The 23,661-nt window shown below is 42.6% G+C and overlaps 1 protein-coding gene across 1 annotated transcript in view; it reads left to right on the top strand.

Annotated features, from left to right (window-relative positions):
• Positions 1-8,431: 8,431 nt before the first annotated feature.
• LOC117507190 (calmodulin-binding transcription activator 1-like) overlaps positions 8,432-23,661 on the top strand; it is a gene marked incomplete at its 5' end in the record, with an annotated part of 313,536 nt that continues 298,306 nt past the window's right edge. The window contains one exon of the mRNA XM_034167003.1: positions 8,432-8,521. Coding sequence (XP_034022894.1) covers positions 8,432-8,521 — 90 coding nt within the window. The remainder of the gene's footprint in view (positions 8,522-23,661) is intronic.

Here is a 23,661-nt window from a genome sequence, read left to right as displayed (position 1 = left end):
AAAAGTGAAGAATTTCAAATTGAGTGTGTCTGCTCAATCACACCGGGTGCTGTGTCTCTCTCTGCCCAGGTCTGTGGCCTGAACACTGGCTATTTCAGTTCCAGCCAGCCGGCCCCTCAGCTCGGTCTCAATCCAAACAATCGCTGTAAAAAGGTTCACCCAGCAGAGTGATGTCCGTCACTCTTTCTTCTGCTTTTTTTTCTCTTAATATTGTGGTTGTAACTGGCAGACTGAGTGTTATGCTTTTCCTGTTGTGAAATGGTGATTGCTCACTGGACCATCGAACAGCCAGATAGTGACATAGAAATCGCCGTCCCCGCTGCACATCGTTGCGAACAACGTGTTGCATCCAACACAAGCAAAGGTGTCAAAATGATCGACTGACGCATTCATTGTGAAAGACCCATTACACAATCATTTTCTTGAGGTGGAGACGCATGTTTCTGTTGTTGAAAGGCCAAGTGAGAACAGCCAAATGAAAGAAAAAGCTGTGTGCCTTTACAGGACCTGAATTCCAAGGTGTGCACATGAAGGAGTCTACACCCACAGAGCCCTGAATTAGCAAGAGAAGATAAATAATAAAAAGTATAGCACTTGTAATACTATAAAGTGCACATGACATAATTCATTTACACAATTTGAATAATTTGTAGGCACTTGATAAATAAATAATTTTGATAGCTCATACAAGATAATCTATTCATAGATCTGCATCCATGTTTCTTTATAGGGAAACAAAAACTAATGTGTTCTCAATAAATGTATTTTGCTGTTTGCTGTTATCCCCATAAACACCCAATAATAACATTTTTATCCCAGGGTGCTATTTTGTGTCGCATTTATCTGTGTGCACTCAACTTGACACAGCACAGATGGCTATCATGTGTGCACAAAATAATCAATTGTGGCAACTAATTATAGTTTATGCACACACAGTAGCATTTCAAGTGCTCAATAAACAGTATTAGATATTTACGTTTATTCTCTCTCAAGATTTGCATAAACCACAGCACTGCACAGATCCTACACCTGTTTCACTGCACAGATAGAGGAGCATATAATAATGTGTACACAGTTAATCTGTGATTCGTGTGCAATACACTTTTGCATTATGTTGATGGATTTATACTGTGCATCCGGAAAGTATTCACGGCGCTTCACTATTTCCACATTTTGTTATGTTACAGCCTTATTCCAAAATGGATGAATTTCATCTTTTCCTCAAAATTCTACACAAAATACCCCATGACAATGTGAAAAAGTTTTTTTTTTTTAGAATTTTAAAAATGTCTTCAAAATAATAAAAAAACAAACTAAGAATTCACATGTACATAAAGGCTCTGTCACACCTTGACGATTTAGCCAGTGTATGCCGACCACATTAAAAAATGCTGGCATATGATGGCTTACGTCTTATATATTATGGGTGTGTTTTTTATAAGTTAAGAGCACATTGAAGCATGTTGAAGCACGCTGATATACGTTGTAATACACCGAGCACCTCGAAAAACTTTGGGCATGCTGAAAATTTTCAAAACATGCCAGCGTATGACTAATACGTCCCGCACATGTGGGACATAAGTTGTAGATAAGTTATGCGATTGTTGACACACATTTCTTGTAATTTACTCATAAGTCTAAATAAGTCCATTAATGCTGCCCCTTGATTGGCTGAAAGCTGCAGTTCTCATGCAGTCAGATTTCATTCACACACAGAGTAAATATAATCTTACCCGTTTGTTTCAGTGGGATTCATCGACACAGTCTGACAAACATTTATCCACATAAAGCCTCTTGATTTTGGAAAGCGATGTCTGAAAATACTTTAATCCTTTTTCGTGGCTGGAAACGTAGCATTTTAAAGCAAGTCCCTTGGTGGTGTTTCTGCTCCAGGTGCATTTCTTAGAGGATGGTGGTGACCCAGTGCGTTGATCTGTTCTCCCGTTTGATCAACCCAGTCCCTCAGTCTGCTGTGAATGAATGAACCGTTGTGACTCTTTAAATGGTTAAACCGCTGGTCGCGATCAGAACGTGACCGGCACTTTGATCGGTCCCCCTGTCTGATCAGTCAGAGCTGTTTGAATGTCGCCATCTGACCAGTCACACGGGAGGACTGATCAATGTGCCAGTCGCAGTTTGATTGCGACCGGCACTTTAAAAGTTTAAAGAGTCACAGTGCTTCATTCATTCATGGCAGCATTTACCACAGCCATCAATTGACTTATCAGCATTCTGGCCATGGTTAAAATGATCCACCAAGACAAAATAAAATCAAATAAAATAATGTTAAATGTTAAGTTACTCTGTTTCTGGCCCGCACCACACTGTGCAGTACTGACCCAAACCACTCGGTGGAAAGGGGGCTGTCGGCATATGCTGGTTAATCGTCAAGGTGTGACAGCTGCATTAAATTTATTAGATGTATGCCCACGTATGCCAGCGTTTTTAATACAGTCGGCATACGCAGACTAAATTGTCAAAGTGTGACAGGGCCTTACGTATTCACACCCTTTGCTCAATACTTTGTTGATGCATCTTCGGTGGCAATTACAGCCTCACGTTTTCTTGAATATTATGCCACAAGCTTGGTGCACGTATCTTTGGACTGTTTTGCCCATTCCTCTTTGCAGCACCTCTCAAGCACCATCAGGTTGAATGGGGAGCGTTGGTGCACAGCCATTTTCAGATCTCTCTGGAGATGTTCAATCGGATTCAGGTCTGGGCTCTGGCTGGGTCACTCAAGGACATTCACAGATTTGTCCTGAAGTCACTCCTTTGATATCTTGGCTGTGTGATTGTCCTGTTGAAAAATAAACTGTCACCCCAGTCTGAGGTCAAGAGCGCTCTGGAGCAGAATTTCATCCAGGATGTCTCTGTACATTGCTGCATTCGTCTTTCCCTCAATTCTGACTAGTCTCTCAGTTCCTGCCATTGAAAAACATCCCCACAGCATGATGCTGTCACCACCATTTTTCACTGTAGAGATGGTGCCTGGTTTCCTCCAAACATGATGCCTGGCATTCACCCCAAAGAGTTCAATCTTTGTCTCATCAAACCACAGAATTTTCTTTCTCATGGTCTGAGAGTCCTTCAGGTGCCTTTTGGCAAACTCCAGGCAGGCTGCCATGTGCCTTGTTTTTTTTTTTTACTAAGGAGTGTTTTCCATCTGGCTACTCTACCATATGGGTAGTGATGTCTGTCCTTCTGAAAGGTTCTTGTCTCTCCTCAGAGGAATGCTGGAGCTCTGCCAGAGTGACCATTGGGTTCACTTCCCTGACTAAGGCCCTTCTCACTCGCTCAGTTTAGAGGGGCGGCCAGCTGTAGGAGAGTCCTGGTAGATCCGAACTTCCTCCATTTACGGATGATGGAGGCCACTGTGCTCATTGTGACCTTCAAAGCAGCAGAAATGTTTCTGTACCCTTCCCCAGATTTGTGCCTCAAGACAATCCTGTCTCGGAGGTCTACAGACAATTCCTTTGACTTCATGCTTGGTTTGTGATCTGACATGCAGTGTCAACTGTGAGACCTCATATATAGACAGGTGTGTGCTTTTCCAAATCATGTCCAAGCAACTGAAGTTACCCTAGGTGGACTCCAATTAAGCTGTAGAAACATCTCAAGGATGATCAATGGAAACAGGATGCAACAGGAGTTCAATTTTGAGCTTCATGGCAAAGGCTGTGAATACTTGTGTACATGTGATTTCTTAGTTTTTTATTTTTTAACAAATTTGCAATAATCTAAAAAAAACTTTTTGACTTTGTCATTATGGGGTATTGTGTGTAGAAATTTGAGGGAAAAAATGAATTTCATCCATGTTAGAATAAGTATGTAACATAACAAAATGTGATAAAAAAAGTGAAGCGCTGTGAATACTTTCTGGATGCACTGTAATAGGTCAATGCCGCATCATGTCATCATGTAGTGTATGGCTTGCTTTACAGTGGTCACGTTCATAGAACTTCACAATTCTAAGTACAAAGCGTCAGCATTTAATTAATGCTCAAATCAAAATTCAAGATTCAAGATAGAGGACATCGTTCGTTAATGGAGTCGGGACTTGAAGACGATGGGTTACATTAAATTTTCAAGGACATTTTAAAACACAGGAGTATTCGGGTCCAAGCTACCCAGAATTATGGTTTCAGAGCAACATGCTTTACCATCTGCACCATTATTCCAATGCTGTGTATGTTCAAAAATTTTGTTGAAATTGATTACATAAAAAATGTAAGTGGCATGAACACATTTTAAAGTTAAAGGATCATTCTTTTTTAAGTAAGCTAAAAAATGAGTTGGTGCCGCTTACATTTTTTATGTAATCAGTTTCACTAATTTTTTGAGTTAAAATAAGGTTAGTATCACACTGGGCTGAAGCCAGTGGAGAAGAGGCAGAGATACAAAACAAACGAAAAGGCGACAACTTTTTCATGTGGAATCTCACTGAATTGGTCCTCCCGACACGTGCGCACATGGCGGCTGACTGTCCGCTGAATGCCGCCCGGAGTGATGACGAAAGTACAGCCACAAACCTTGAGCTGTCCGCACACATACTGCGCCAGAGACGCTGACATGGCTTGTGACGCTGACATGGCTCGTGACACACTGGTGAAAGTTGAACAGCACTGGCGTGTCCTTTGCAGGCACAAGGATTTGAGCACAAATATCACATGGCACTGTCACAGATGTTTAGTGCCACTCATGTGGCTGAAATGATGACATGTTTGCACACACAGGCCTCAGGATGGAGGTGGACTATTACATTGTTATTATGTTTAAGAGGCTGTGAACATTCCCCAATTTTAGGCACAAAAAACAATATAAATAATAATAAAATAAAGTTCAATAAATAATAAAATAATAATAAATAATAATTAAAAGACAGCAAGAAACGTGTGTAAAGCCACTCACTAACTTGTAGAATGATGTCCAGGAGCTGGTACATGTCAATATTATTGTCCCTACTGGTGACTATCCTTTCATCCCATGAATAACCATACAATCTTCCACTGGCTGAGCACTGTGTCCATTCAAAGGACTGGTCGATGCATGTGCAGGCTCTGTGATCCTCTGGAAATGCTCCAATAAAAGTAAAATAAAAAATTCTAGCCAAAGCCCTGGCATTGTCCTCATTCCTAGCACAGGGAATGATGTGAGCCTTAGACTTAATAAAAGTTAAAATAAATAAATAAATAAAAATAAAGTCAGAGTCCTAGCGTAGTCCTCATTTCCCACACAGGTGACATCCAGCATGCTGTCCATGCGTGCATGGCGGGTGGCCGCCGGTCAGCAGCATTAAACTTATTCCACTTCTGTCCTCAGAGAAACAAATAAATAAAAAGAAGCAAACACAATAAATCCGGTTTGTGCAACTCGTCTGTGGCTGGACAGGATATGTCCAGCTCACTCACGCATATGCACAGCGTGTGGCTGCCAGACCACCTACAGAGCTGGGTGGCTGAAAGCTGCTGGACTCATCTGGCCAGAAACACTGTTCCTCTCCGATTATATAAAAAGAAAAGTATGTGTCAACCCCCCACAATTTGTCCCAAATGTTGAGCACATTCTGAGTCACAGCGTTTACATGGTGAGAAGTACAAGGTGTCCGCTTAATAATTTGGAAAGAGAGTTTATCGCACTAATTTTTTGGCCTGTTCAAAAATCAAGTGACATGCAGGCGCCTGAGGCAAGGGCATGGTGAGTGGCTGCGAACCTTGCACCAAACTGCATGAATTTCCTCACGGATGCCATTCATAGGTTGTTACAGTGAGGTACGAGCCTAACTTATCAGGTCTTACAGGGAATGCGTGTAACATACACTTTTCTTTTTATTGTTTTATTTCAGCATATATACCATCTGCATCTGCCTCAGTAAACAAAGAAACACACACTGATAATATTCACTTTATAGGACTGATGCAATCTAATGAACTCATAATCAGTTTGTCAGATATTCTGACCTTGAGGATAAACTAGATAGCTGAAATACAATTAGTATAGTGATAGCTCGAGCTTAGTTGGTAGAACAGCTTGTTACCAAATCAGAAGATACCTAACACACTTGTCACACCTTGACGATTTAGCCAGCGTATGCTGACCATAAACGTTGGTATACGCTGGTATATGTCTATTAATGTTAATTTTTGGAGCTGATCTTACAAAACTAGCAAATCTATTAATTAGAGTCCGTTCAGTTGGCTGAAGATATCGGTCCATATGAGTTTTTCACAAACATATTGCAATCGGTGTTACTTTTCCCAATTTGTCCAACAGAGAGCACTCTGACTACATTGTTGACATTGTTGACATTTTTCACATTAGTTACAAGAGACAGTTGCAAAGCAACCAGCTGCCATTCACTTTCAATCAGAGACAAAATTTTATAGTGACAAGAGACAAGTGGTCACTGCACTGCCAGCTAGGCTGGGCCAAAATAGATGAGAAGTCAATTTTATGCAAATGCTGAGCGATGCACCACGGTGATTACATTTGAGGATTACATTTGATTTGAGGGAAGGCAACATGATGGCAGCGTGACGTAAGTTGGTTGGTTGTTGGTTATATTTCTATTTATTTATTATAAAATTCATGTTTAAACTGTAAAACATCAAGCTTCACTTACATTTCTTTATTATAAGGGTTTAATAATTGGCATTTTTTATGTTTACGAGTATATTTTCAGATATATTAGTATTGTAATTTTTTTTTTACTTCCTAATATTGAAATTGTATCCCCCCCCCAAAAAAATATAGTCAGGCACCAATATTAATATTTCCACGTTTATTAGTATTGTAAAATATAGCCCTTTTTTGATAATTTTATTACATTTAAATGGAAAAAAAATCAGGCATACTGTATTTAATGTATTAATATCAATTAATATGGTAAATGGTAAATGGATTGCATTTATATAGCGCTTTTCCATCTGCATCAGATGCTCAAAGCGCTTTACACATCAGTGCCGCACATTCACCCGATATGAGGCTGCTGCCATGCAAAGTGCCAACTACACACCAGGAGCAACTAGGGGATTAAGGACCTTGCCCAAGGGCCCTTAGTGATTTTCCGGTCAGGCTGGGATTTGAACCGAGGATCCTCTTGTCCAAAGCCTAATGCTTTAACCACTAGACCATCATCTCCCCTATAAATTCAAATATGAACACTTATGATTTAGTAGATGGATGCTGCTCCAGTAGATCAGAATGCCAATTTACAGGGAGCAATCTGTATTCTCACAGTGTTTTCTTTTTGTCTTTATAAGAGCAAGACAAACAGGTCTCGAACTCTTCAACTCTTATGGAGGAATGTGCTGAGTGTCTTTTTGCCTTCTTTTTTTTTCTACAACATCCCTCACTAATGTCTGCCAATCTGTATGAAATGATCCGAAGCAAGTGATTCATCTGCATCCCGTATTTCATAGTTGACATACTAATTGAGCTATTGCAGCATTCCAAATTGTGCAAGGCGAAGGTCTGCAATCCATGTTCCCTCTTAGTGACTATTCTAAACCATCCCTCAGCACACCGGCAGTGTGATACAATAAATGATAAGGCAAGACTTTAACCCTTATTCCACAAGGGAGTGATGCTTAGCAGTGTGTCCAAATGGGGCAAGCTTGTTGAACCTGAACCACAGACGTGTCATACTTCGGTGAAGCACATTTTCAGGTATAAATGTTAGCTGCACTTACTCCGAGGCTGCAGTGTAGCCAGAGGCAGAAGGGAGGCCGTGGGTTGAGAGTCCCATTGCTTGAAAAGAACTGTAGATGATACAGAAGGCCCATGGGCAGATCAGCAGGCAGTGTACTACATAAATATAAAACCATCCTCCTTCACATGGTGTACCTACACACACGCCAACAGACGTGCATTCCAGTATTTTTTTGTTCCTCTGTGTTTTGCTTAGAGAAGATGTAGTGTTGCATGAGCATCAGCCATGTTGAATGAAAGCCAGATAAATCGAATAGGTCGAATAGGAAAAGCAGCAATCCACTCTGTCCATCCCCTAGCAGGTGTGTGTGTGTGTGTAGCACCGATCACAGTACACCAGTGGGCATGATATCACCATTCACCATATAGCTTGGAAGACCATCTCCCTGTGCACTGGTTGGTCTACTTTGTATCATAGCAACAGTGGTCAGGGAAACAGAGAAATGATGAGAGAAGAAAAACTAATGCTGGTACAAGTTAGTCACATACACGGAGGCAGTGTATCTACTGTGGCTAATCGATCAAGGGACACAATGGATGCAAGTCAGTGGCTCACAAAATGGATCAGCCCACATGTATATCACTGAAAGTTTTGTTTCAGGGCTTTAGAGAAGGGAAAACGAGGTGAGGTGTATGGCTGCCAAAGAAACCAGAGTCTCACTTATGTCCTCAATCTGTCTGTTCTTCTGTCTCTTTTCGGTCTCTGGTTCTGTAGGACTGAAGAAGATCAGAAATCCAGAGCGAATGGTCCGGATCGCTGTTGGTTACACAGGACACACCCCTCCCAAGACTGACGACACTGACGCCAACAGTAAGAGGCGCAAAGACACTCGCGCACTCCATTTGTGTGTGTGTGTGTGTGTGTGTGTGTGTGTGTGTGTGTGTGTGTGTGTGTGTGTGTGTGTGTGGCGCGCCTGTCTGTAGCGCAGGGTGACTCTCAGAGTAGGCATAAAAGCCTTTTGGCAGAATGATGCGATGCGGGAACTGAGGTCTCCTTCTCATCTTCCCTGTTACAGATTACGCACACACTTGACACATGTACACGCATGCACACACAAAACAAATGCACACACTATCTACGTATCTCTGCTGAGACACCATTCCAATTTGATTCTGTTACACATCATATTTATTCATGCATTGCCAGTACAGTATTAGTGTGCACAAACACGCACACGTGTGCGCAGAGCTGCGCATAGCCATAGAGATTCACAGAGAAAGCCAGGCTTATTTCAGCTATCAGTACTATATTGTCATACCTAATCTGTACACATGGCATTATGTATCTGTAATCCTCAGTGGGCCTGGTTAAACTAGGAGTGTGATAGAGTGTGTAATCTGGGGTCACCGCATGCTTGGATATGCGTGTTTGTGTGTGTGTGTGTGTGTGTGTGGGGGGGGGGGGGGGGCGTCTAAGTGTGTGATTGTTGTGGTGTGTTGGAGGGACTGTTAGGCTGATAGCGATGATTGGGTATTGATTCCACAGGACGTGGCACAGATGCATGTCTGCACTTCTTATTTGTGTGGGTGTTTGTGTATGTGAAATTATACATGCTGTGGGGACCGACGTCTGGTATCGTAGCCACTTGGGAGGACTCCGTTCAGTTTTGGGCACAAACAGTAATAAGTTCCCCATTAGGTTACATCATGTGGTTAACATTAATGACTTGGGTCAAGACAGGTTTTTTTGGGGGGGTGGGGCGGAAGGGTTTGGTTAGTTTTGATAAAGATTACACTGAAACAAAAAGCACTTGCAAATTTGTGATACATGCAGTTCTGCAGAGATTTTTGCAGCCGTTTCTCACAGAAAATCTTGTTTTGTGCATATAGGGAACAAATGTTCAGGGCAGCCCAGATGACAAAATGTGTCATTTGTTATTTTTCTACAGAGAGGATGCTAAGAAATGGTGGTATACCAACCCTTTGACTCATTGTCCATGTTCCTGCTAACATCTGTTATATTAAAACTTGCCTCACAGCAAGAAGATCCTGGGATCACTTCCAGCCTGGTTCTTTCTGTGTGGAGTTTACATGTTCTCTCCATGTTCATGTGTGTTCTTTCCTTGTGGTCTGGGTTCCATCTACTTCTAAAGACATGCAGGTTACGTGAATTGGTAACTTTAAATTGACCACAGGGGTGAGTGTGAATATATTTGCCTGTCTGTATGTGGCCCTGCGTTAGACTGGAGTCCTGCCCAGGGTGTACCCCACCTTTCACACTGTAAAACCAGACAAGTTAGCATTGCTTTAAAAAAAATATCAAAACCAATTGCCTGGAAAACAATGAGCAAGGAAGAATTACTTTTTTATTTAAAATTATTCTAAATAAAAAAGTACTCCTTCCTTACTTATCATTTTCCAGGCAGTTTCCACATTTTGTTTAAGTAAAGCCAACTCAAGTTTTACTGTGCACTGTGACTCCTTGTGACCCTTGATTGGAGTAAGCAGGTATAGAAAATGAATTAATGAATACTATTATTATTATTATTATTACTTGACTGGAAGAAAAAAACAAGTGAAAATAAATGACCAGGACGACGGATTAAAATATGAATCAGTGAAGAAAATTATGCAGTCGAAGCAGATTAATTATGCAACTTTAAATAAGTTTTTCTAAAAAATATTATTTATTTGTTTGTTTGTTTATTGTAATTGCAGCAATATAAAGAGCAAGTCTGTGGAGATTACACTGAGGTTAAAACTACTGTATGTGTGTTGGAGGAAAATAAGCAGACATGAGGGGAATCAGACAGACATGCTTAGGGGGGAGGAGCAGGGTATCGGGGCAGTATTGGTGTGTATGTACATGGAAGGTATGTGGAAATGAACCCCTCAACACACCACCCCTTTTTCATTTTAAAAGGAGCAGATGGTCTCATGCCTGTACCAGACCTTTTAGTTTGTCAAGAGGGGACAGTGAGAGATCAAGATGGTCACAAAATAGAAAATAGAGAACTGGGTAGAGGGGACTAGAATAGAATAAAGTGCTCTTTGGGATGGCTGTTTAATATGAGCAGAGCCTATCCTTGTCTCCTATCTGTTCTCACATCCCAGCTGGAGGATTACTGGAGGAAAAGTTTATCAGCAGAATGATAAAATTAGTATGCACGTCCATCTCTCTATCCCATGTCCCCTCCACTCCCTTCTCACGCTCTCTTTCTCTCTCTCTCTCTCTCTCTCCTCCTGCTTCTCACTCATCCCATCCTCCCCCCTTTTTCTTCTCCATCTCCTTGCCCTGGCTCTCCCTCTTGCCCTTCCACATTCCTCCCTCCCATCGCTCTATCTAGCTGCTGTGCAATGAGCCTTTCTTTCTGTCACATTAATTTCATCCCGAAAAGGGGGAAAATGTGAAAATTTCCCCTGACGCCTCCTAATATCAGTAGCGGGAGAGTTAAGAGTTGCATTTGGAGCGTTTTTCTCTCTCTTTACTGAGGAGAGTTTTATAATTAACTGACAGCCATCTCACAAGGGCATTGGCTTGTTTCTGCGTTAAATATGGAGATGACAGTTTTATGAGGTAAAACATTCATCAGTTGGAAGCTGCTCTTCTGTAGGATTCTAGTCTAAATGTTAGTATTTGATAGGTTACCAAAGCAACATTTCACTTTGTTTGAACATTTAGTACAAATCTCTCTATATGACACAATGACCCATCAGTTCCACATTAGTATTCTGGCGTTGGCACTCTTTCACTGTTCTTGCTCAATCTGTGAATGTGTTGCTCACAACCGAAGGACTCACACAGAGCAATGCTGTTAAAGATATTTTATTATTCCAATTATAAATATAAATCTGAACATGACTGCATTTCCATATTTAGATGTGTTTCCCTGCATCCCAGTGTGCTTCATTTTCCTGCTTAGCAAGAAACAAAAAAAATAAGTTTTTACCCCTCATCACACTGCAGAACTGCTCCACAGAGAGTCATTTGGAACAGATGGAAACGACGACTGCGACAGTACCAAGGGTGAATTTATAAAAAAAAAAAAACAAGGATGCATTTTCTGGTTCAGGATTGTTAGAAATACAAGTTACAACTCTTTAGGGTGTAAAAGCTTATCTTAACAAATCTTCCATTCCTTGTTAGAGGGGAGTGCAAACGTGCAGGTCTGTTAAGGTTCTGGTCATGCCCATGAAGGTGCATTTTGAAAGACACCTTGATACCAAGGTCAAAGGTGAAATTGAAATGAGAATGTGAGGCGAATAATGTCATTTGTGGCCTTTGATTGCCATGCACCGGGCGCGTACGTGCTCGTATATTTGCGTGTATGCACTGGGCTCGTTTGATGTGGTGGTTCTGGTATATTTCAAAGGCGAGGCTCTGATGAGAATTCTTCAGAACGGTAGGGGGAGGTGGCAGGGGGTTATCGCCAGGAGGGTGGGGTTTAAACACTGATTGGCATTCATGGCAGAGAGGCTGGAGTCCTGCTAAAAAAGAAATTAGGCTTTAACTAAGCTGCACCATTCGGCTGTTTAACTAAGCTGCTGCACCATTCAGCTGTTTGAAATTCTGTCTTTTCAGGCCTTCTATTAATAAATGCATAATTGATTAGGGCGGGAGCATACATGCCTGAACACATTTCCTACTGACACAAACACAATCTCAGACACCTCCGTTAGCACACACGCGGACCCCACACTTGTCCTCCTGCAGCACCTGTGTTGTGATTCTTCCTTGTTTCATCTGTTGTCTTTGCAAAATTCTTCCTTTCTAATTTTTCTCCCTCTTTGTCTCAGTTTGTCTTTCTCTTCATTAACTGTCTCTATGTGTCCCTGCCTCTCTCTGTCTCCCATTCTGACCCCTCCCACCTTAGCCATCTATCTTTTTCTCAGACTCTGCCCTCAGGTAGCGTATAATTCCTGTCCTCCCACGGGAACCACGAATGGATGCCCTCTACTCAAATGCTTATCAATAACCTTTGAGAGTTTGCTCCCTTTGATTTCTGAGACGTACCCCCGTTGGGCTCGCACTCACAAACAGGCCAACACACACACTTAGGGTTCTATCTTCATGTGGGCACTTTGACATTGTGAAGTGGTATTTTCCTGAGGCACAGTGGGACTTTTTTTTTTATTACCTGTGCTTCTTCAGGATTTTGATGATTCTGCTGCTGTAGGAGGAGAAGCACAGCAAAGTGAATGTGACTGGGAAATCTAGGAGAGCACAGCAATGTTGGGATGATGATTGAATGCATTTTGTGCTATGTGCCTGCTAGGAGTGGGTCAACAGCAGCTGTGTACGGTGCACCTGAGTTTGTAACCTAAACAGGAGTGCACATTGAGAGATCTCTTTAAAATTACACAGTCACTGTTATTCCTCAATTGTTTCTCTGTTTAATTTTGGTGTATGTTCTTCAACCTCTAAATCAGTGGTGTCCAAAGACATTCCAGAAAGGGTCAAGAGGATGCAAGCTTTCTTTGCAGCCACTGACTCCAGCAAGTGATTTCACTGATGAACATCAATTTGAACAGATGGGATGAGTTTGTCAGTGAAATCACCTGCTGGAGTCAGTGGCTGCAAAGAAAGCCTGCACCTACTTGGCCATTTCTGGAATATCTTTGGACATCACTGTTGTAAACACTCATGCAAAGAAAAAAATGAGAGGTATCAGAGAGCTGATGCATACACATCACATAAGGTGTTTTTTTTTCCTGGATATGACTTCATATTATGACTTCTTTGTGACTTCATCATGAATTCATTTACATCATTCGATCACAAGTAGTTTACTGAAAAGTGTGAGCTTTCAAGCAAATCTCTAGGAACATTGGTAGCAGAGATTTAAACATATTTGTGGGTATGTTTAGGCTATGGCAATTTGTTCCTAAAATCTGTCATGTTAAATGTGTTTTTGGGATGTGTTGTTTGACCTTGAGCTTTAACAAAGCTGTTCCAAAAATTAATCATGTGGGGACACTAACTAATGTAATATTCCCACGAAGTCTGTCCAACGGTTTGATGTTAAACGTGTTTTTGGGCGATGTTTTCCTTGTCCTTGACCTTTGACCAATCTGTTCCAAAAGGTAATCATCTGGGGATGCTAATGCAACTAATATTCCCAATAAATTTGATAAAAATCCATCCAGCCATTATTCTTTTGTTTATTTTGTTCTCTCTCTCTCTCTCTCTCTCTCTCTCTCTCTCTCTCTCTCTCTCTCTCTCTCTCCCTCTCTCTCACACACACACACACACACACACACACACACACACACACACACACACACACACACACACACACACACACACACACACACACACACACACACACACACACACGAGAGTGATTACAAAACCCTGCTTGAGGCACTCGGGGTGAAAATGCATTTTTATTAGGGCAATAATATCAGGAAGACAAGGTAAATATTAATTACTGAATTCATGCCGGAGTCCATAACATCTTACATTGCCATGTTAAAGTAGGTATATTTTCTGTTTGCTGCCTCTAATTTGGCATTGTTCAAGCATGATTATACACACCTGATCCACTAGTAGTCTTGATTAAACCCTGTACAGTCAGCACCAGGCTGTTTCACAAGTGATTCCTGTGCACATCAGTCTGGTCATTTATACCATGGCTTTGAACCAGAATTTTCCCCAAGTGGTTCATTCCAAAAAGAAAGGGTGTTTTAATGTTTCCGGGTTTTTGGTTCCACTCCAAAATTGACATTCCTGAACTGGTTAGAAAAAAGTAATAATAATAACAAATAAATAATAACAACAAAGCCTAGCATGGCTCCATGGAGGAGAAAAAATAAACAGGAAGAAAACTGTGAACAGGTCACTAATCTACTTGCAGAATGTTTTCCTGCAGGATGAAATATGTAATGTCCAGCAATCCACACCAATGAAGAGCTCTTGGCTGGCACTGTCATGCACAGATTGTGCGATCACCATCCGCAGGATGAAATATATAATGTCCAGTGGGGAAGAGCTCCTGGCTGGCACTGTCATGCATAGATTGCGTGCCGTCGCTAGCCGCAGGATGAAATATGTAATGTTCAGCCAAGAAGAGGTCCTGGCTGACATCACTGTGCACAGACAGGGATTGAAGGTCTCTGTTGCTACGATGGATTTCGGTCCATTGGGCTGCCAAAAGGCAGCATTAGCCCTGAAAAGAAATCAAAGATAGACCCAAGATGAAAAGAATTTACTGCATTCATGTTCAAAAACTGATTTTCAGAATAATGTGTTTTTTTCTTCTCCACACTGACAACAGCAAATCCCTGTGTCTGTTCCACTCTGTCCTGTCTGCACTCTGCAGACAGTGTTTGAGTGTAGATGAGCGAAGTGACGACACAGCGAGCAAAGAGCAGAGTTTTACAAAAATGTTTTTAAGCTTTCAAAGTCTCCTCTGAGTGTCTCTGTGAGTGTCCTTGCTGTGGTTAAACTAAAAACACAGCTGCAGACCCACGATGCATAGCAGCACTAACTAATAAACTCAAATGCTTTTTTCCCCAAAATACACCTAAAATCTCTTTCTGAGGATGGCATGACATAAAATGCACTCATAAAACCTTCTTACCGCTCAATCAGGTCACGCTTTCCACATAAATACAAGAATTTTTGATTGGTCATGCTCAGACTGGAAATCAAGGAAGCATCCAGACAGAAAGAGAGTGTTGTGGGAGGGATCGACAATCCACAACACCCCTTGATTAAAGATACACTTCTGAAGACATTTTTCATACTACTACCTATCCTGAATTATTTAAATAATGTGTAGTTTAAAGCCTTTTTATAATATGATGCTGCATTAGAAAAGAGCAGTAATGGTTAGTGAGTGAAATATAATCTTGTTCAGCAGGAGAACAATTTGCTGTTTTCTTAGCTGCCTCCACCTTGTATACCTTAAATGCTAAGATGCAGTCGCAAAATATTTTTTTTGCTTTAACCCCTGCACAGATCACGCACGTTCGCCAGCTGCAGGATGAAATATGTAACGTCCAGCAGTAGAGGTTCTGATGTTCACCATCCTCCGGTGGACAGATCTACTCCTCAGTTCATGGGAATGACCAGCATTCGTCCATTGCTATGCTGAAGCCCACCCCTGTGTGTACAGGCTCCTGCTGTGGTCCTCTAAAAATTAAAGATAATCTTATATGGTCCAGACAGGTGTGTCCAGCCCGCTGACCGTGTGTGCACTCAGGTCAGCAATTGAAACACGGCTGCTGGACTCCCTCAGTCGTTTCCAGAAGTGTTGTCTTTCTCTGATCATCTCCGCTGTTTTGGCATGGTCCCAAGGCAGCTCCTGCATGTCTCTCATGGGGAATGTCAGATCCTCATTTTTGTCTCCAATCACTCACAATGTAGTTTCAACCGTTGGCCACCCCTCACAAAGTTCTCTCATGATTCTCGCACTTTATGAGTTGTAGGGCTTCTAATGCCCGCGATGGCTCTGGGAGTGTTTGAGGATCCGTCACCTCACCAAATTTGAAATGTTTGAAATCCAGGGGTGACGTGCGATGCCTGTCGAGGCAAGTGAGGGAAGAACGACACCCACTCAATTTTTACATTATTGTTGCATGCAACATATTGAACGTATCCTTAAGAACTTAAATAATAATAATGAAAATAGGTTACAAAAAATTGAAATAAAACCCATCTTTATTTATTGGAGTGCTACATTTATAGTTATGTCCATAAATATTTGGAAGGTGACAATTTTTTAAAAATTTTTACTCAGTGCACCACCCTGATGGAGCTGAAATGACACAGAAAAGATGTGAAGTGTGGAGTTTCAGCTTTAATTCAAGGAGTAAAACTTTTAAGAATTGTAGCTTTTTTAATATACAGTCCCTCAATTTTCAAAGGCCATAAGTAATTGGACAGACTAGAATGTCAGGATTATTGTTGATACAAATGATCACTTTTTCAGCAAATTTTCTTGATATGGGGACTTCATTTACATCAATCATTTATCAGTACAAACTGTATGGTACCCTGTGATAAATCTGTCTGTATTCGGCAGTTCTGAAAAACTTGAGTGAGTGTGCAAAATGGACATGAATGAGAGAACCCACCAAGACAACTCTGAAGGGGTTAGATGGTGTGACTTCAGAAAGTGTGCATAGTGCAGCTTTTGCATCATCACCAGTCACATCGCTTCATGGTGGAGTGGAACAGAGTAGGATTTTCTTAAAAAGAAGATGAGAAATTTCAGTAATAATTTGCCAGAAGGAATATGAGATATTTGATCTGTTTTCTTGCAATAAAAAAATCCTTTCCTGTTCCACTCCACCATAAAGCTGTAACTGGTGATGCAATGGAAAAAAGTTGCATTATGCACAATTTCTCTAATCAAAGCCTCAGAAGCTTACAGCTCTATCAAAGTTGTCTGGGTGTCTTGCTGACTTCCCTCACTTGGCTGCTTATTCCATGGTTACACAGCCTACTCTAGACAGACTTATCACGTAATACCATATCGTTTGTATTTTTAACTATTGATGTAAATAAAGTCCCAGACAGATTCAGTCACTTGGATTCAGCGACTAAAGGAAACTGGCTGTAAAAGTGATCATTTTTATGTTTGTTTGTTTTTTGGCCATGTGGTGCATTTATACATCATCTAGCACATGTGTGCCTGTGTGTTGAGAATGCCAGTGGCTGGAGAAGGCCAAGAGGATGCTCTCGCTTCTCCTATTTGAGGCAGATAGATTTTTAATTTACAGATGGATGGATAGACCAGTTGTCTGCCGGAGTGGTTGCTCTGCAGCATCCAAGGCAGTTCTGGTGTGTTGTGGGTGCGGTGAAGCATGACACCAGCGCATGCTCCTAGACTTGACTTCACAACACATTCTCACTGACAGGCATGGACCAAGCATAAATATCTGTGATACTTGTGCTTGGTCCATGCCCCTCTGTGTCACTACGAGGTCTGTGAGAAAAGTATCCGACCTTTTTATTTTATGCAAAAAATATATGGATTTGATTCATATGTTTTTACATCAGCCAAGCTTGAACCTTCGTGCACATGCGTGAGTTTTTTCACACCTGTCGGTTGCATCATTCGCCTGTGGGCAGGCTTTGAGTGAGCACTGGTCCACCCTTCTTGTCGTTTTTTCATTGCGAGGAAATGGTGGAATGATTTGGGCTTTGTTCCATCAGAATTTTTTCAGAAACTGTTAGAGACAGAGACCAGAGACCTTGCCACCACAGCTACGAGCAATCCCTGAACCCAGTGGTGGACACCGGAAGTAAGGGATGCCGTCAAGCTGAAGAAGGAGTCCTACTTATCTTTGTTGGTAGGTGGAACCCCAGAGGCAGCTGACAGGTACCGGCAGGCCAAGCGTGCCGCAGGCAGTGCGGTCACAGAGGCAAAAACTCAGGTCTGGGAGGAGTTCGGGGAGGCTATGGAGGAGGACTATCGGTCGGCCTCGAAGAGATTCTGGCAAACCGTCCGACGCCTCAGGAGGCGGAAGCAGCTCTCCACCAGCACTATTTACGGTGCGGGTGGGGAGCTGTTGACCCTGACTGGGGATGTTGTCGGGTGGTGGAAGGAGTACTTCGAGGATCTCCTCAATCCCATCGTCACGTCTTCCGAAGAGGAAACAGAGACTGGGGGCTCAGAGGCAGACTCATCCATTACCCAGGCAGAAGTCACCGAGGTGGTTAGAAAGCTCCTTGGTGGCAAGGCCCCTGGGGTGGATGAAATCCGTCCTGAGTACCTTAAGTCTCTGGATGTTGTGGGGCTGTCTTGGCTGACACGCCTCTGCAACATCGTGTGGTGATCGGGGACAGTGCCTCTGGATTGGCAGACCAGGGTGGTGGTCCCTCTGTTTAAGAAGGGGGACCGGAGGGTGTGTTCCAACTATAGGGGATCACACTCCTCAGCCTCCCCGGTAAGGTCTATTCCAGAGTACTGGAGAGGAGAATTCGACCGATGGTCGAACCTCGGATTCAGGAGGAGCAGTGTGGTTTTCATCCTGGTCGCGGCACACTGGACCAGCTCTACACGCTCCATCGGGTGCTCGAGGGTTCATGGGAGTTTGCCCAACCAGTCCACATGTGTTTTGTGGATCTGGAGAAGGCGTTCGACCGTGTCCCTCGGGACGCCCTGTGGGGAGTGCTCCGGGAGTACGGGGTCCGGGGTCCTTTGCTAAGGGCTATCCGGTCCCTGTACGACCGCAGCAGGAGCTTGGTTCGCATTGCCGGTAGTAAGTCAAACCTGTTTCCAGTGCACGTTGGCCTCCGCCAGGGCTGCCTTTTGTCACTGGTTCTGTTCATTATTTTTATGGACAGAATTTCTAGACGCAGCCAGGGTGTAGAGGGGGTCTGGTTTGGGAACCACAGAATCTCGTCTCTGCTGTTTGCGGACGATGTGGTTCTGTTGGCTTCGTCAAATCAGGACCTTCAGTGTGCACTGGGGCGGTTTGCAGCCGAGTGTGAAGCCTCCGGGATGAAAATCAGCACCTCCAAATCCGAGGCCATGGTTCTCGACTGGAAAAAGGTGCTTTGCCCTCTTCAGGTCGGTGGAGTGTCCTTGCCTCAAGTGGAGGAGTTTAAGTATCTCGGGGTCTTGTTCATGAGTGAGGGACGGATGGAGCGTGAGATCGATAGACGGATTGGTACAGCATCTGCAGTGATGCGGTCGCTGTATCGGACCGTAGTGGTGAAGAGAGAGCTGAGTAGGGGGACAAAGCTCTCGATTTACTGATCGATCTACGTTCCGATCCTCACCTATGGTCATGAGATTTGGCTCATGACCGAAAGAACGAGATCGCGAGTACAAGCGGCCGAGATGAGTTTCCTCTGCAGGGTGGCTGGGCGCTCCCTTAGAGATAGGGTGAGGAGCTCGGTCACTCGGGAGGAGCTTGGAGTCGAGCCGCTGCTCCTCCACGTCGAAAGGAGTCAGTTGAGGTGGCTCGGGCATCTTTTCCGGATGCCCCCTGGACGCCTCGCTGGAGCTAGACATCGCTCCCAGCTAGACATCAGCCATTGTCTGGCAGCGGCTCCGTCATGACGCGCAAAGCCTCCGCATGGCTTTCCATGACAAAATCTCTTGTTAAAAGTGAAATCTGCCAGAAAATGGCTGATGTCCAACTCTTGTGATAACCAGAGAAATTGCACACGACGGTCCGGGATCCACACAGCCATCCATTTAGAAATGATCTGGTGGTTTCTGCCTGTTGATCGCGGCTCGGAGCGCAGCAGGCTGTGCGCCATTGTGGGCCGTCCTTAAAGCGGTAGTAACACTCCTTAATCTCTGTGAAGCCCATAAAATTTTCACCGAAAGCCATGTGAATTTTCCGAATGGTTTCCAGTTGCCTGTCTCTAACAGTTTCTGAAAAAATTCTGATGGAACAAAGCCCAAATCATTCCGCCATTTCCTCGCAATGAAAAAACGACGAGAGGGGTGGACCAGTGCTCACTCAAAGCCTGCCCACAGGCGAATGACGCAACGACAGGCGTGAAAAAACTCACGCATGTGCACGAAGGTTCAAGCTTGGCTGACATAAAAACATATGAATCAAATCCATATATTTTTTGCATAAAATAAAAAGGTCGGATACTTTTCTCACAGACCTCGTATGTGATAAGTCAGGTACGCCCTTCTCATCATGTATTGACTTGTGGGGAAACTGTCTGCTTTACATCAAGGAACATTCATCTGTCTTTGGGTTATGGTTATAGTTATAGTTATGATTTATGGCCTCTTCACACATAACACGACTGAGGCCGAATGGCACACGAAGGAGGATTCGAATGGCAGTCGTGAAATATCGGAGCCGCCTCGAACGCCTCGTGCAGCAGTCAGCACAGCCATTCGGCCACAGCACATGCACTTCACATTCGTGTCACGCTTGTGCTGGAAACCCAATCGAACGGCGTCAAGATGAGATCGCACTGCCGTCTGACCGTTGTCGCAACATTCGTACAGCATGTCGTAGGCAGGTCGGACCATTTGGACCGCGGTCGAGGGGCTGCATGATATGATTGGCCATATCACACTTTGGCCGAATGTGGTGAACGAGCTAGCCTTCACACCAGTGACCAAATGAGGGTGAGTGACGCTGAATTCGACCCATGCTCGGCCAGACAAGAGGTGCCACCCACAAACTTTCGACAGCATTTGCTGGGCACTTAGAAAATGCAGGGCCATTCGTGTGGCCAGCACGAATGTAGAGTGCAGGACATCACTTTCAAGCTGCAGTCCAGGTGGCAAAAGCTCAAAGGGTGGTCAGTGTGTCGTGTCTGCCCCCAAGCAACATAAATGACCTGCGAGTGTGTCGTCCCCCACAGCACAATCTAACATTGTCGAAGCGCGGCTGAGATGGCAAACGCTCGAACGGTGGAGTTCAATGCCAGAACATTGTTTAAGTGTGCTGGGAGAAGGAATGGCAACATGGCAACATTACAAAGAGGTCAATGCTTAATGTTCCAACTGTTTTTTTTAATTTGTTAAACATAGCCTTAAACATGGGAATGGATTATATTAATGAATGAAATTAGGCTGATCAGAAAAAACATGAACATATCTTGTGTTCATACTGTCTGCAATGAAATAAAAGTCAAGGTAAATGTAAGAATCATTGTGTCTTTGTTTGTCTGTTTGTATGTTTGTGGGTATGTTTGTTTGTATGTTTGCTTGTTTTTTTTATTTCTCTTTCCCATTCCATCACACCCTTTTCTGATTTGGGGTGGTAGTTATGTCACATTTTTGTCAAACCCCTTGAATTAAAGGTGAAAATTTACACTGTTATTAGATGATTTCTTTTCTTTTTTCTTTTTTTTATACACAGCAAAAATTACAACAATTGTGTCACTGCCTATCTGCTTGTATACCTTACTCTATATACTTAAGTGTATTTTATTGTAATTCCAAATAAAGTTGTACATTATTGCAAATACACACCACAGTCACTTTCAGTATCCCAAGGCTCATGAATTTAACTTGGGCACCATCTGCCTGTGTGTATGTGTGTGTGTGTGTATGTGTGTGTGTGTGTGTGTGGGGGGGGGGGGGGGGGGGGGGGGGGGGTAATTTGGCTGCTGTGTATGTGCACTTGTGATTCTCCACCTTTCGCACAAGAATATTAGTTCCCACATGGGAGAAGCTTGTCTGGACTTTCCACTCCATTACCAAACTGTCTGTATGTCTCAGTGGGCAGAGTGGTGCTTTTAAGAGGGATAAGAGGAGACATAACTGTTACCAACCCCACACCTACTGTCACACTAATTTATGATAATAGATTCGTCCTCATCCCATCATGCTTTCATATGTGCCCAGGTGCTCCACACACCTGTACCCCACTCCTCCACCTCAGGGGAGGAGGGGGGGGGGGGGGGGGTCACTACTTGTGCTTTTGTGTTGTACAGCATTACTTTTTCAGATATGTTTGCAGATTGTCCACCAATGCACAGTTGTCATGTCTGCATGATTGAAACATACACATATCAGCTATATACAGTGGCTTGCAAAAGTATTCAGCCCCTTGGTATTTCATGCATTTTAATTTGTTTATGGCATTTCAAATACAAAAAGTAAATCAGGCTTCTCAATATAAACATTTCTAAAATTATCTTCCTTAGACTCAAACTGAAAGTAAATTTCTACAACTTGATATGAATGAATTAAAAATACAAAAGCCAAGATGATGGGTTGCATAAGTAATCAGCCCCTTTGGTATAATACCTGTAAATAATCAGTTTAATTGCCAGTTTTCTTCAGACAAATCAGGGGATGGATACATGAACATTTCCAAGTCACTGAAAATGTCTTGAACTTTATTTACATCACTTATGAAGAAATACAAACAGTATCCCCAGTTATACAGCTTCATTGATGAAGTGGTGTAGAGGAGGAGTTTATTAAAAAGACCTGAAACTTCAGCTACAGTTTGCCAGAAGGTACATCTGATATGAAAGCCTAGATTTGATGTTTTGGTGAAAGAAAACCCTCCTCTGTCCCACTTCATCATGAAGCTGTATAACTGGGGATACAAAATGCAAAATATGCACTATGCACAATTTCTCCAATCACAGGCAGAGAAGCCTGTAACTTCTTCTGGGTTGTCTGGGTGTCTTGGTGGCTTTCCTCACTCTTCTTCTTGCACAGTCACTCAGTCTTTGAGAACTATCTCTTCCACACAGATTTACCATAGAGTGTCATACTGTTTGTATTTCTTCATAACTCATGTAAATAAAGTTCAAGACATATTCAGTGACTTGGAAATGTTCATGTATCCATCCCCTGACTTGTCTGAAGAAAACTGGCAATTAAACTGATTATTTACAGACATTATACCAAAGGGGCTAAATACATATGCAATCCACCATCTTGGCTTTTATATTTTTAATTAATTTATATCAAGTTGTAGAAATTTACTTTCAGTTTGAATCTAAGGAAGATAATTTTAGAAATGTTTACACTGAGAAGCCTGATTTACTTTTTGTATTTGAAATGCCATAAACAAATTAAAATGTGTAAAATACCAAGGGGCTGAATACTTTTGCAAGCCACTGTAGTTGAAAGTACAGACAGAAGTGAAAAGCAACACCACTGGTCTACATACTACTTGCTTTGTCTTATTTTATCAATCAGGTATAATGTGCTTCAAAGCAAATTTGTGGGGCTGATACTTTTTGGGCCCTTTTCAATGTCAGTCTGAACTTTCTTTTCATTGCTGTCCCAAAAATTCTCAATAAATCAGAAGCATGCAGGCTGATGAGTGTTTTGTGCTAATGATTGAATAGTGTGCAGCCCAAAGATTTATTTTAACAAGATTAAATTAAATGTTACGTCCTTCTTGCTGCATCAAAGCAATAAAAACTGCTGCACAATAAAACATCACAGTGATTTTGTTTAATCAGGTCCCTTTTTCATACTGTCCTCTCATTTGTGTTCAGTGTGTGATAAGAAATTCCTCTTCCCTCTCATCCCTCATTTATCTTCCTTTATCTTCACCCTCTATCCTCCCCACCTCTCTTTATTCCTCCAGATGAGCCGGGCC

The sequence above is a fragment of the Thalassophryne amazonica genome, chromosome 3 (genome assembly GCF_902500255.1).
Source record: "Thalassophryne amazonica chromosome 3, fThaAma1.1, whole genome shotgun sequence".
NCBI classification, from domain to species: domain Eukaryota; kingdom Metazoa; phylum Chordata; class Actinopteri; order Batrachoidiformes; family Batrachoididae; genus Thalassophryne; species Thalassophryne amazonica.
Note: the sequence above shows the minus strand (reverse complement) of the source record. Positions and strands in the feature narration are given on the sequence as shown.